The 14,843-nt window shown below is 41.8% G+C and overlaps 1 protein-coding gene across 2 annotated transcripts in view; it reads left to right on the top strand.

Moving 5' to 3' along the window:
* LOC111862185 (fatty acid-binding protein, muscle) overlaps positions 1 to 14,843 on the top strand; it is a 49,012-nt gene that overhangs the window by 21,159 nt on the left and 13,010 nt on the right. Inside the window, exon 1 of one of the 2 annotated variants that reach the window (XM_023847372.2) lies at positions 5,157 to 5,300. The exons of the other annotated variant lie outside the window; for it this stretch is intronic. Within the exon in view, the coding sequence (XP_023703140.1) occupies positions 5,228 to 5,300 (73 nt within the window). The 5' untranslated portion in view covers positions 5,157 to 5,227. Of the gene's footprint in view, positions 1 to 5,156; positions 5,301 to 14,843 lie in introns of those variants that run through there. 2 annotated transcript variants of the gene reach the window in all.

Below are 14,843 nucleotides of genomic sequence, written 5' to 3'. Positions count from 1 at the left end.
AGGAGTCCTACCGTGTGTGTAAGATCTAGTAAACCGAAGTGAAACGGAGTTTCATGGAGGTAGGCCTAGGCCCAAATTGGGGCTGTAGCGCCACAGGAAAAAAAAAACTCTTAAAAGAAGTAACACAGAAACCGAGAAATTAAATTTACTCTTATAATTAAAAGAGAAAACTTTGGAATAAGGGTTCGAATAGATTCCAGAAAGTCTGCAGCAATACTTGCACGTGGCTTTTTATCAGCCTTGGCTGCTGTAGACCTAACACATTGATAAGGATACGGTGTGAACTTCACATGTCCGTAATGGCCATGACAACGAAACTTGTTTGCAAATGTTTTGTAGTCCATTGTATTTGTTTTAAGATAACGTAGTTGCATGATCGCCGATTACAGCGGCCGAGCGGTCTAAGGTACTGAATGTCTTCGAACGCTGTGCTCGCGATTTCGAATTCTGTGTTTGTGTTTGTCACGTGTAGGTAACGGCCTTGTGTCGGGCTGATCCCCCGTACATGGAGTCCCACTGACTGTCTAAAATTAAGAAAGTGAAGCGAAACGAAACGTTCCATGGATGCCACGTCTGTTGCCTAGCAGTGGACTTCTACTGTTGTTGCGTAATGTTGTAGGCTTTACTTATCAACAGGCTGTTTACCCAGAATCGGTCTCCGCTGCTAGGTGTTCATCGAGCCGTTGCCTAGCAGTGGCTTTATAGTCAATATATAGATAGGTAGGTAGGTTGGTAGGTAGGTAGTTGCGTGATCGAGTATCTATGAACAAAGCATTACAAATTTAGTAATGCGAAATTCCAAACACAGGCCGTTTTAGTGCGAAAATACAATGTTCTTGGCATGGTCAGCAAGAATAATTTTTAAAGATCACGAAAACAACAGTTGTGAGTTGCGAACGTAGAGACGGTAAATGTAAGTAGCCATCATGAAAATTAAAATCAGTTTCTGAAGCTGTAATTCAAAATTTTCTGCAGGGGCATGCCAGTATTTTTATATTCCACGAGACTGTACGGGGATACTCCCTAACGTAGTTAATTGAGACATTATGTTATAAGCCTGAAGGTCGCTGGTTATTCCCGATGTGGTCATTGGATTTTTCAAATTACCCTGAGGGCGACGCAGCCTCTAACAGAAAAGAGTACTAGGAATCTTCCCGGTGGATAAAGGGCGGCCGGCGCGTAAGGCTGACATCCTCACCGCTATCTATGCGTTGATTGTCTAGAAAATGTGGGAGCCTTGAAGCCTCATAACCCGAGGGGCCGTCACGGCGTGTTACAGGGATAGCTTTGCTAGACTGTACTATGTTCTGTGGCCTGAGATGTTGGGGCAAGGATGAAAATGGCTTTTCAGTAGTATACAGACACCCAAGTTCAGTAGGAAAACCTGAAGGAATGACCAACACATTAAAAGGAAATTATTGCCAATTAGTATTGTGAATTCGCTCCTAAGTGCATCTCTATTGGGAATGATACTTATGTTCTCAAGGCGTTGTTGTAGTTACCTTAAAACGAAGCGATGTGGAACTATGTAGGAGGCGTCTCCCCCGTCTACCCCCCCCCCCNCCTAGTTCTCTGTCATTGACAAATAACGTGATCTATAAATCCAATGTCTGGCGATGAATAAAGCTGTAAGGAGGACTGCGGACTTTGGAGTGAGACACTTCTGCAAGTGAATCAGAGTCTAGTATCCGTTGAAATGAATCATAATAGGATTGAATAGCCACTGGATTATGTCATGTACCAAGAAGTATGTATCAGCACATTTCAGTGCTTATGTAGTGTGACACAAGGTAAAGCTGTCCCTGTAAGAGACCGTGGAGGCCTATACGGTTGTGAGACGTCGAGGCTCCCACATTTTTATACAGCCGGCGATAAGGTTGTCAGCACCGGCCGGCAGCCCTTCATCCCCAGGAAGATTCCTGGTACTCATTTCTCTTATAGTTTCAGTCGACCCAGGGCCATATTGCGGCTGGAAGGATTAGATCAATTAAAAAAAAATCCAATGACATACTCGGGACTTGAATCCGCGACCTTCCGGCTCGTAGCATAGTGCCTCAACCAACTACGGTACCACGTGCCCTTGTATTGTGACATTCCATAATTGTTTTGTCGCTGAGTGTTTCACGTGTACAATTTTATTTCTTTCTTTGTTATCATTGTTACTATAACATTAATTTTAAATAATTTAATTCACATCATGAAAATGTGCTGCTTTACCGACTGTTAGCTTCTGGGAAGGGGCTGTCTTCCGTTAGTTGGTGGGTAACTTGAACACTCGAGTAACCTCGACAGAGCCTCATACTTAAATCATCGTCTTTAGGAATGACTAAACGAACATTTGGTTTTTCGAGCACAACGAAGCAACTGTTCGTCACTTGACGAAGCTGTTTTGCCTTGGGGAATTAGGATGGTCTAGCTGCAACATTGGAGGCTTGAAATTGGAAGGTACTCGGTTCCAGTGGAGCGAGTCTTCACAGAATGTTTTATAAACACGTTGCATCAAGATTGGTGCTGAGAAGTAGAATATTTGAAACTTTGTTCTGGAACTCGAATACCATGCAGATTCCATTATTAATGTTATCCTCTGTTTGTGCTGCTGCTTCTTCAAATAACTGGTTATTCTGACGGGTGTGTTCCATTGAAAAAATCCACCTCATCGGGAATCGAACCTGCGACCTTCCGGCTTGTAGCATAGTACCTCAACCAACTACGCTACCGCGTGTTATGCTATTGAGGTTTATATTTTGCCTAATTTTTTATTTCTCTGCGTTCTTTTTGCGTACATTTCTTTTCAGATTTTAAGTTAATTTCATGATTATTCCAGTGAATTTTGAACTGGCAATTTTCCCGTTATAATCATTATCCCAGGATAATCGGTATTCCGGCCGATATTTTAACCGGACCCCCCTCCCCCCGGATGCAAGTGCAGATCATTGCTGCAAGAGCCCACGTGCTGGGCACTTTTCTTTTTCCTGACCCTTGTCAGGCTGAGTTCTACCTTTCAAGTACTTTGCCAAGATTCATAACCATTTAAAATAATTGAATGGAAACTGAAAGTAAAATTCTGACTGAGTAACTAATTTTATGGAACGAAGTTCTATTTGAGAAAATATTAGTCGCTCAGCTACTGAAGAAATCTCCTACCATTTTTTTACTGTTCACTAGCGTTTTCACAACAGCCCACCACTGGATCCTACCCTGAGCCACATGAATCCAGTCCACAGCTTCCCAGTATATAGCTTTAAGAGTAATTTTAATATTATCATCCCATGAAAACATAAAAATTAGGGTATACAAAAATATAATTTTGACTGCGATTCTGTATGAGTGTGAAGCTTGGTCTCTGACATTAAGGGAGGAACATAAACTGAGGGTGTTTCAGAACAGGCTGCTGCTGAGGGGAATATTTGGACCGAAGAGGGATGAAGTGACTAGAGGCTGGAGAAAAATGCATAATGAGGAGCTTCATAACTTGTACTCTTCTCCAAGTATAATTAGAATGATAAGTCAAGGAAGATGAGGTTTGCAGGGCATGTAGTACGAATGGGGCAGACGAGGAATGCATATAGGATATTGGTGGGAAAGCCAGAAGGAAAGAGGCCACTGGGAAGACCAAGGCGTAGGTGGATGAAGAATATTAAATTGGATCTTAGAGATTAAGGATGGGATGGTATGGACTGGATTGATCTGGCTCAGGATAGGGACCAGTGGAGGGCTCTTGTGAACACGGTTATGAACCTTAGGGTTCCATAAAGTGCTGGGAAATTCTTGAGTAGTTGCACAATTGGCGGCTTCTCAAGAAGGGCTTAGTTCCATGAAATAATTAGTTGATCCCATATGCGTGAAGATTTTCCAAGAGGTCCTTTCCAGTAATTTTTAGGCATGTATTATCACCCCATGCGTGCTCCATGCAGTGTCTAGATCATCCCTGATTTGATCGTCATAATAATATTGATAAGATTGCGATTCATTAAATTCCTCATCATGCAGTTATATTTAACCTCACTTTCTCTCTCTATTTTTTTCCCCTTGGCACTACAGCCCCAGTGGGCCTAGGCCTACCTCCATAAACTCCGTTCACTTCGGTTTTTCTAGATATTACACATACGGTAGGACTCCTTGGGTGAGTGATCAGCTCGTCGCAAGGCCTCTGCCTGTAGACAAACACAGAAAAACGCCACACACATCCATGCCCTGAGTGAGATTCGAACCCACGATCCCGGCTTCCGAGCGAGCGAAGACAGTGCATGCCTTAGACCGCTCGGCTACCGTGACCGGCTCATTGCGGTTTTAGGCAGCAGATTTAAGGACAAATGATTCGGCATGGGATAAGGGCAAGCGTGTATTCAATTTAATCTTCTGGCATCTTATTCGTAGGTTCAGTTTCTTTTTGTAAAATTGTGGGGTGCATATTACGTGTAATATATGAAATTATCCATGATGTGTGTGTATCGACCGTCAGCTAGTGCACACAGTCTCACATGTCACTTCACTACATGTTTCGGCATCACTGTGCCATCCTCAGGTGTGTTATCTACGTTAAACTTTAAAACGACACATGATGGCGAGCAGTGCAATAGTTTAACGTAAATAACACACCTGAGGATGGCACAGTGATGCCGAAACATGTAGTGAAGTGACAAGTGAGATTGTGGGCACTAGAAGACGGCCAATACATACACATCGTGGACGAGAGTCAGTGCAACAGGACGCTAAAATACAACAATATAAAATTAACTTAAATAAACCAACGTGTGGGAATAGTACGAGTATTTACGAGTCTGAAGGTTGAAAATGAAGTACAGTACGAAGCCTCTTCGTGTATTTACTGACGATCAAATATCGTCGCCAGTTGTTACCCACACATGTGCTGTCAGTAATATTTGTTATGCTAATTCGCGGACCGCAAATAATCGTTGGACTTTTCACCCAGGGAATATCAGTCATTCTTTTCGCTCGATAATATATATTAATAATAATTCCTCCAAAGTTCAAAACTGGAATGACACGCCCACTTTTACTCCTTGTATACCACGTGATCGTGTAGCCCCCACCAAAGAACGAAGCCATCTCGCGGAGTTTCGTTGAAGCTTTTCCTCACGCCACCTCTGCCCTCCCCCCGTTGCAACCACCCCATAAATATTGATGGAGGAGTGTTTGTATTTCATTGTGCCTACTGGTTTGGTGCTGTTAGCTGTTCTTGCTTTTGGTCAAATCTGCTTTCATTATGTCTCTAGTAACTGGTAAGAAGTTCAAGCTGAACAGCAGTGTTAAATTTGACGAATACATGAAGGCACTTGGTGAGTACTAAAACGTAAATAGGAAGAAGGGGTTAGCTACAGTATTGTTTGTATTATTGTTTTTGTTTTGTTGTAGGGCTGTAAGGTTTTATGGCTGCACTTCTCTAAAATTTTAATTTATGTAATTACCTCTCTTGAGGAGAATATTTGGACCGAAGAGAGATGAAGTGACAGGAGGTTAGAGAAAAACTGCATAATGAGGAGCTTCATAACTTGTACTTTTCTCCAAGCATAATTAGAATGATCAAATCAAGGAGAATGATATGGGCAGGGCATGTAGGACGAATGGGGGACGAGGAATGTATATAGGATAATGGTGGGAAAGAGACCACAGGAAAGACCAAGGCGTAGGTGGGTGAGCAATATTAGAATGGATCTTAGAGAGATAGGATGGGATGGTATGGATTGGATAGATCTGGCTCGGGATATGGACCAGTGGAGGGCTCCTGTGAACACGGTAATGAACCTTCGGTTTCCATAAAATGCTGGGAAATTCTTGAGTAGCTGCAGAATTGGCGGCTCCTTCAGAAGGGCTCAGCTCCTTGAGTAAGTAAGGTGGATCTGCCAATAGCAGTCTCTCTGTAATAACACTCACGAAAAATATATAATTGAAAAGCTCTTTGAAACGTAATTACTCTCTCGTTCCTTGTTTTATATTTAGTTTGTACTGCAGCACAGCGGTTGGCAGACTTTTCTCGTATTATTATTAAATTTAAAAATGAAATGGTACTGCCATGTTTGCCTGTACTTTTTTTTTCGAGTTGAGTTTTATGCTTTATTTTAGGCATATATAGGCTTTATATTCTTATACCCTTACACATGAAGAAACATATTTAGTAATTGTTTTAGTTGTATAGTTCGCTTGCTGAGTAAAATCACGCAGTTTTTTTTTGTTTAATTAACATTTTATTTCTCGTAATATTACACGGCTTAATATTGCTTACGTATTTTGTTGCAATTTGTTAAATGTTTTCAATTCGTGGAGTTAAATGGGGGAAAAAATGAAATACTTTTAACGACGAAACCCTCCATTCCTTACCAAATATAGTAAATGAGAAGTTAGTTTTAATTCTTTCGAATTATGAATAGTAACACGTATTTTGTTATTTAGTAGATTGGAATGACATCTAAGACTTCTTCACGTGTCACATCGAGGCACGTGTTCCATAGGTTGCTGATCCCTTCTCTTCCTAGTCAATATCAGAACATATGTTACAAATAATTTTCATAAAATGATTTCGAAACCCTTACGAACAAACCCATATTTGTTTAATTAGGGAGTATTATTAATATGTTTGTATTTACCATGAGTTTTGAAAGAAACAGTCTCTTCGGTTTCCATATTGATTCTATGATGAACAGTGTCATTATTAAGGGCCACTTCAATGCTTTATCAGGGTCTGAAGAGTTAAATGTGCATATGTGATATGACTTTCTTATGCCTGGGTGTACTACCCCAAACCACCACCACTGTTACGCAGTTCGCTTCCGATGAGGAAGGCGGCTTCGTCGCTGGTTGTATAGGTGCATGGAAACGCCTCGGGTATGGTGTCCCTGAGCTACCTCCAGACTATAGCTGAGCGGTCTGCCTCCTGATCTAATTAGCTACCTCTGTCCACACATGCGCTCTCTACCCCTGTAGCCTGTTTGCCTCTCAGAAGGGTCAGTATGGGCAGGGTGACATTTCAAGGTATCAGATTAGAGGCTAGTTTATCAAGAAGGGTCTGCACTTCATTTAGACGAATTCTACTGGTCGCTTCTTACCGTAAAGTACCTCGTCGGGGAGGGGTTAATCCCCACCTATCCTGAACCAGATCAATCCAATCCATACCATCTCATCATATCTCTCTAAGATTCATTTTAACATTGTCCACCGACCTACGCCTTGGTCTTCCCAGTGGTCTCTTTCCTTCTGGCTTTCCCTCCAATATCCTGTATGCATTCCTCTTCTCCCCCGTTCGGGGAGAGATTAATAGAATAAACTCGAAATACAAGGGGGGTGTCTTATTTCCGTTATCGTACCATACAGTATTTACAAGTATGGGTCTGGATTATATTATCACGTGTAAGGGGTAGCGTGACTAATAACAGTGGGGTTTGGGTTTGATGATTGGGTTTATTGGCACTTCTTTACAACTACAGTCAATTATAACAGCTCACATTGAACTCCTTGTGCACGACGTCTGAAGAATCTCCGACTGATCTCTCATTGCTCTCGGACTATCTCTACTACTTGAGTTCACGAATGTCAAGTGGGATTTGTGGTGGACAAAGTGGCGCTGAGGCAGGTTTTCTCCGAGTACTTCGGTTTCCCCTGCCAATCTTCATTCCACCAATTGCTCTACAATCACCCTCACCTATCACATGGGGCTGGTACAATAGGCCAGAAGTGGCCTCAGTACAAGGGACTTAGTCCCACCCCACTAGCAATAAAAAAATACATTTACGGTAACAGTTACTACATACGGCGCAAGTGCTGTGTCGCTGTCTCCAAGCAAGCCTTGCCAACCGTTAGGAACGTCTGTTCTACGTTGCTATTTCTTCCTGGTTCCACAGTTCTTTCGATATATATCGATATTTTGGGCCCCGGGGGCTCCAATTTACCCTCATTATGGACTTAAGGGCATAACAGACATCGAACTACGGATCTCTAAAAACCAATCCTACTTCATTTTATGACTCGTAGTTACAACTTTATGAAATATTTCTATTCCGCTATTGTTCTTTGTACTTCGCACATTTATTTGCTGATTCCTCCCGTGTGCCTTCTTATTGGTCATGTTTCTGATAATGCTAGAATAGCTCAGTCGGTATAGCGACGGGTTATGGTCTCGAAGGACGGAGTTCGATTTCTGCCAGGTGCAGGAGATTTTTTCTTTATTTCACAGCATCCAGACCGGCTCTGGGGCCCACCCAGCTTCATATACAGTGGGTACTAAGGGCTCTTTACATGGGGGTAAAGCTTCCGAAGCTTGAAGCTGACGACTCACCTTCATTTAGTGCCGAGGGCAAGAATGGTGCAGCTCTACTTCCAATCCCTCTTGCGTTTTCGTGGCGTAGCGCTTAATTAAGCATAGGGACAGCTTTGCGTTTTACCCAGCGATGTGATGTTTTACCTTGTGTTAGTACGCTGTTTCGTGTTTTCTTTGCTTGATGTTTTGTTGCAGTGGGAACGAGTAAGATATATTCAACTACTTCATATCCCAAGAGTCAACTATCCCTCCCTGTAACATTACGTTGTTTGTACTAGCGGTTCTTATTAACGAAGACATTCCGATACAGCATTCATCGGGGTCTATATATATATATATACGAGGAAGAGTCAGTGAATAGGTCACAAATGGATATAAAACGTAAAACGTGATATCCAAACAGGAAAAAGGACGTTTATTTCTCGACATATCCTCCACCAACATTGATGCACATATCCCATCACTTTTACCAGTGTGTCGAAACCCGCAGAATAGAAATATTTTGACTGTTGTCAACCTCTTCGTCATCAGCGAAAAGTTTTCCACGTTTTTCGACCCAGCTGAGATCCGCTTTACGCGTCAAGCACTTCCCACTGTAAACAGGAAATATTTCTTTACGAATATCCTTTGTACTGAGCCCTTTTGCCCACAAAAAACGCACAAACAACGCCACTCTTCGATAGTACACTCCTCAAGCACGGTCGCCATTTTGACTACTGAAAACAGCTTGTGAATATGGGCATGCGCGTCTGTTGTGAAGCTGGACTGTACTGCTACCTAATGATGCACATATAAAAACTTATTACGTCCATTACAGCTGTTTTACTTACATTTGTGACCTATTTACTGACTCTCCATCCATATAATATATATTTATAAAGAGAGAGAGTGTGTAGTGTTTTTTTGCATTCCATATACGTTTTTACATGCAAAGAAGATGCGATGTTTTAGCAACAAAACCATGAGATAGGTATTTCTAAGTGCACAGGATAGTGAAGCGACCCTTATGTAACATCATTTATTGTTGGGCTTCCGTTTAGCCTGACGGACCACAACCAGCATGGCAGAGTGGAGTTGTTTTGCGTCAGAATTGTAACACGATATACAGGTTTTCACACGTGACCGGCTGGATTGCAGTAGCTTAACGCCATGAAAATGAACTACACGTATGTTTTTGAAAATGCCCCGAATATAATGAGTCTGGCTAGGGGTCAGCTGCTCGTATAACGAGAGACTTGATTGGTTAAGTGTATTACATTTCGTTGAGGCCATTCGTCGGTCAGTAGTGACTCCAATTAACGAATGGAATGGCGAAGGATTGTGAGGTGGGGATGGGGGTTACGGGCTTCATCAGGTCAGAGTTATTTTTGTGGAGGGAATAGTTGATCAGTTGCCCAGAAAATTTCCGTCTTTTACGGAATGCTAAGTTTCATTACCAGGGTCACGCGGTACCGTAGTTGGTTGAGGCATTATGCTACAAGCCGGAAAGTCGCGGATTCGAGTCCCGATGAGGTGGATTTTTTTTTTTCAATTGACCTAATCCTTCCAGCCGCACTATAGCACTGGGGTCCACTCAGCCTCTAACAGAAACGAGTACCAGGAATCTTCCTGGAGGGTGGCAGCCTTACTGCCATCTGTGAGCCGATTGTCTAGACAAAATGTTGGAGCCTCAACATCTCACAACCCTATGGGCCATCATGGCCTGTTAACAGGGATACCTTTACCTTTTCCCTAAGTTTCATCACCTTCTTCACAAGAGACCATAACTATACGCAACATGGAATCACTTTAACCCAATCCAGGTCCTTGCATTTTAATTCTTTAAGGACCATTTTAATAATATCCTCCCTTCTATGACTAAATCTGCAAAATGGATTCCTCCCTTCCAGTATTCTGACCAAAATTTTGAATGGAATTATCTTTTACCCCACGTGTAATGCGTCCAGATATGCTCTGGGGCTCACGTAGGGGGGGGGGTGCTGGTTCATCGCCTGGGGAGTGACAAATCCGCCAGGCCGTGAAGCTAAGTCACCTCCATCTACTACCAAGGTCAGGAATGCTTAGAGCTGTACCTCCACCCCCCACCGTGGCGCTTAATTAAGCAGAAGAACCATACTTACCCCATACGTGCTACATGTCCGTCACTTCTCATGCCCCTTTATATGGCGTGGAAAGATAAAGAGAACTGGAAAGAATCGGGAGTAGGTGGGGCGTGGCTTTTTTTTTTATAACTCGAGTGGGAGTTAATCGGTATGTCCCTGATCTCTTACAGTGTGACTTCAACTATACAACGACATTGTTTTAAATTTATATTCTGGGACCAAAATTCTATATCAGTTTCTCAGCGCCCCCATTCGCCCTCCTTTCACACCGGCTATGGGACGTGCCCTGTTCCCAGTCCAGGCAGTAAATATAGTAACTTACATTTACACCCTGGTTATGCCACTGTTTATATTACTTTAACAGCTTGGCGTTTCGTCCTGGAGGTTCTCACATTTTAACGCAATGTTTACCATTTTGGGTAACATTTCGTTCGAGTTATTTTCGAAATCCTGTTGTAGTATGAAATACCAAATTATACCGTTATACAGAAGAGGTATATTTTAAAGTGACGTATTTCTGTCTCAACAGTAGGCCAGTGTCAGACCACTAGGAAGACCTATACGTACGTGGGAGGATAATATTAAGATGGATCTTAGATAAAGGATGGCATAGTATAGAATGAATTTATCTGGCACAGGGGATGGTTCTTATGAGCACGATAATGAAAATCGAATTCTATAAAATGTTGGGAAATTTTGAGTAGCGGTGTGACTGGAGGTTCCTCAGAAGGGACCCAGCTCAGTGAGTTACTTACGCCAATCATATCATACGTATTATCGTCTGTATTTATTTTTATAATATTATTGTATGCCACAGTTCATGAACGTTGCTCTTTCAGTGTGTGGATAATACTAGATATGTTACCATTGAAGAAAGCAGTCTTCTGGGATTTGGAAACGTCGGTTAACACCACATATACTCGGTGCCAAATCCCAGAAGACTGCTTTCTTCATAGTCACCGCCGTGAAAGCCTCAAATCTTACACATGTTACCATTGTTTGGATACAGAAATGTGATGCATTTCACGAAGAACGGTTGAAAAATACTGTACTCTCAACCGGGGTCAAAACCTAGTCGAACTTTGTGTTAGATAACGAAGAGACAAGACTTGAACCATGGCACTTCGCTGTGTCAACATTTTGTTTACAACTGCAGATGATCGTCTACAGTCAATAGATTGTTCTGTTCCTGTACAGCTTATCACATTGATTCCTGGGTTGTCAGGTGCTTAGGTTACGTAACATCGAATGATAATTATGGTTCCCGAATGGGAAAAGGTATAGAAGAAAACTGTACTGGTTCATTAAAGATATAACAACCATGGGATCAGTATATAAACCATTTGAGAATGTTCACAGTTTGATAACCCGAGCAAAGTGAAATTTAATCGGATTAGTTATTTATTTTTGGTTTATTTAACGATGCTTTCTGTTACTTTTGTGTAACTTTGAATTACAGAATGATTTATGAATAATGAATTGGAAGGGATATGGAAGGAAGCGGCTGTGGCCTCGTATGCCTGGAGGAACTGAAGGAAACCACGAAGAAACCGAGGATAGACTTTCTTGGTGCCGTTTTAATGAGATTTAATGATTAATATAGAACGATAAATTCCGAAAATTCCTACTATTATTGAGTTCAAGACTTTTTATCAACTCATTTACTTTCCAAGGTACTGAACATTACGTTCTACACAACGCTAGTACTGTAACCCATTTTGTTTTGGTGTGGAACATGGTCTGTTATTGTGAAACATAAATTGCACGTGTTCGAAAAAGAAAACAAGAAGCTCTCGAAAGAACCGATCGTTTACTTTCACTTGATACGACACGGACCGCATTGAAAACGACGCCTCCAAAATTATTCTATTGTTGTATGTGTATTCGTTGCCATGGTAACGTTTTTACCGAGTCCTTGCCTATTAACAGTAAGGGAATACACCTATAGACACACAAACTGATGGGAGGATTTATCAAGTACGCCGTTGAGATGGAATAAGATGAAATTGTATAACATAACAGATTTTCATAAAAATTGGTTCAGTCATTCACAAGTTAATGGGGGGGGGGAGACAGACAGCATGGTGATCACATAAGCCTGCTTTCATTTTTCAAAATAAGGGAAGAAGACTGAAAGTGTCCCGGATTTATTCGATCATAGACGAGGGAAATATTTCAAGATTTTACATAACGAAAACTTCCTTTATTTACATAGTTTGGTTGTTTGTAGTATTGTTAAGATGATGTGAAATCGCGAAGACTGTGATTGGCTGGGCATGTAGCTAGTGTGGAAAAGAGAAATGCATACAGAACTTTGGTGTCTGAGGTTTTCACAAAATGTACTTTCACAATTTTAAGGTGACTATAGACGGGTTTTGGAGTGCTGAATGGATTTATTGGCCACTTACACACGCGACTCGGAACTTAGAAGTAAGTACAGCGCTCCCGCTGATCTGCACTATAACACACACTAAGCCTCAGCCTTCTATAGTCTTCCCTAATCGTTGCTTGGTAACAGCTCTCAACAATGGAGACTCCTCAGGTTTTGTGCTCACGCCGTTGCTAATACTACTCACAACTGCACTCAACTGTCAAAGTCAAAGTCAGCCAATCAGTAAAATGGGGCTCATGACCACATGTTACTTTTTAAATGAAAGTTACTCTCCTTTCCATGTGGGGCGCCCTTTCTGACGAGAGGTCGGGTCTGTCTGAACTCAACTGCTGTAACTGTGCTGTTTATAGCATCTCGGCACGACCACATAGAAAACACCCCGTTTCCAACAGTAACTCGCGTGCGTATTCGTTGCAGCGGCAACGTGTTTACCGAATCGTTGCCCAGAAACGGTCGCTGCTTAGTAACGGTTCAATACGCCAGAGTACTGTTAGACGGCTGAAAAGGGGATGTCATTAAGATGGAATTTAGGTAGATATGAGGACGGGAGATTGATGTAACTGGCACAGGATCGTTGTCGGTGGTGTTTGGTATTAGCGATGTTGAACCTTTATACAATGTGAAAATGTTCCTTTCTGGTAACATTTATGTTTGACTTTTTGTATAAAAGACGTAATAGACACATCTTGAGCACGTGTGTCCGTTAGGCGACATTAAGTATCGGGTTAATATATTACTGCTCTGGGATATAACGCCGTAATCCCCCCCCCCCTTGGCACTACAGCCCCAGTGGGCCTAGGCCTACCTCCATGAACTCCGTTCACTTAGATTTTTCTAGATCTTACACATTCGGTAGGACTCCTTGGGCGGGTGATCAGCTCGTCGCAAGGTCTCTACCTGTACACAAACACAGAGAAACGCACACACACAAACTAAACATCCATGCCCTGAGTGGGATTCGAACCCACGATCCCCGTTTCCAAGCGAGCGAAGACAGTACATGCCTTAGACCGCTCGGCTACCGTGATCGGCTATAACGCCGTATAGTCCGTTGAAATTCAACCGACGTTTCGGAAGGACATATTGCCTCCATCTTCAGGGTCGAAGAATAAGCGGAACAAGAAACCAGCGTGAAAGCAGGTGAAAAGCAGAGCCAACTTTCACCAGACTAACAGTTATATCCCAAAAGACAGTACTTCATAAATACCGCTGTGAGAAGCTCTGCTTATTACTCTTGTGCCTAGTAACGTTCTGGCTCATTCGTTGCGAAGTGCGCTGGATTATCCGCCTCCTGCTGTGAGAAGCTCTCGTTTCCCACAGACGAAAGTTTGTATCTATAATTAACGTGCTGCCTGTAATTAGTGTGCAAAACGTTTCTTCCAGGCACTGTACCAATGCTAATATCCAGCAGTTAGCAAGAGCATTCAGACTGTCCTGCCAAAAGTGGTTACTTGCGCATGTCTGGTGAAGTCCATGCATCAGTTAACAAATGTTTGTATTTTTGTTGGTGTTTTAATGTTGGGCTTTGAACGTTTATGAATTAAGTGTTAAGTTCATATTTAATTGGCGTTTTCAGAAAATAGTAGTTTTGTTTGATGCAAGGTAATTGACCTCTGTTAGGTCGACGTTCTTGCAAAGTTGTGTTCTATTACTGTATTAAAAATATCTCGTTTGCGCATGTTCTACTATAGTTATTAAAAACATCTCTTCTTGACACATTGGTATGTAGTATATAAAACACAAATTAATTGAAGAATCCAGTCTCCGAAACCTTGTTTTGAAAAATAAAAAGGGCGGGTTTTTAGATAAAGGGAGGACGATGGATAATGTCCAAAGAACATAATATTTGTTCTCTCTTATGTCCATTCAGTCAGTGTTTGTGAATGTTTTACGAGTGTGTTGCTCTTGAACATACACGATAATTAATGGATTTGATTCTTAAGAGTGAAAAATTATCGTACGCGTACTTTCAAATAAATGTTACTGGGTTTTATTTGAAAGAAAGGTTAATTTGCTTCTTTCCATTCAATAAAATTTTTGGCGAATGTTATGTAATTTCTGTTCGACATTAACGACG

The sequence above is a fragment of the Cryptotermes secundus genome, unplaced genomic scaffold, assembly GCF_002891405.2.
Source record: "Cryptotermes secundus unplaced genomic scaffold, Csec_1.0 scaffold1229, whole genome shotgun sequence".
Lineage (NCBI taxonomy): Eukaryota > Metazoa > Arthropoda > Insecta > Blattodea > Kalotermitidae > Cryptotermes > Cryptotermes secundus.
The sequence above is the reverse complement of the archived record's forward strand: the minus strand, read 5'-3'. Positions and strand labels throughout refer to the sequence as shown.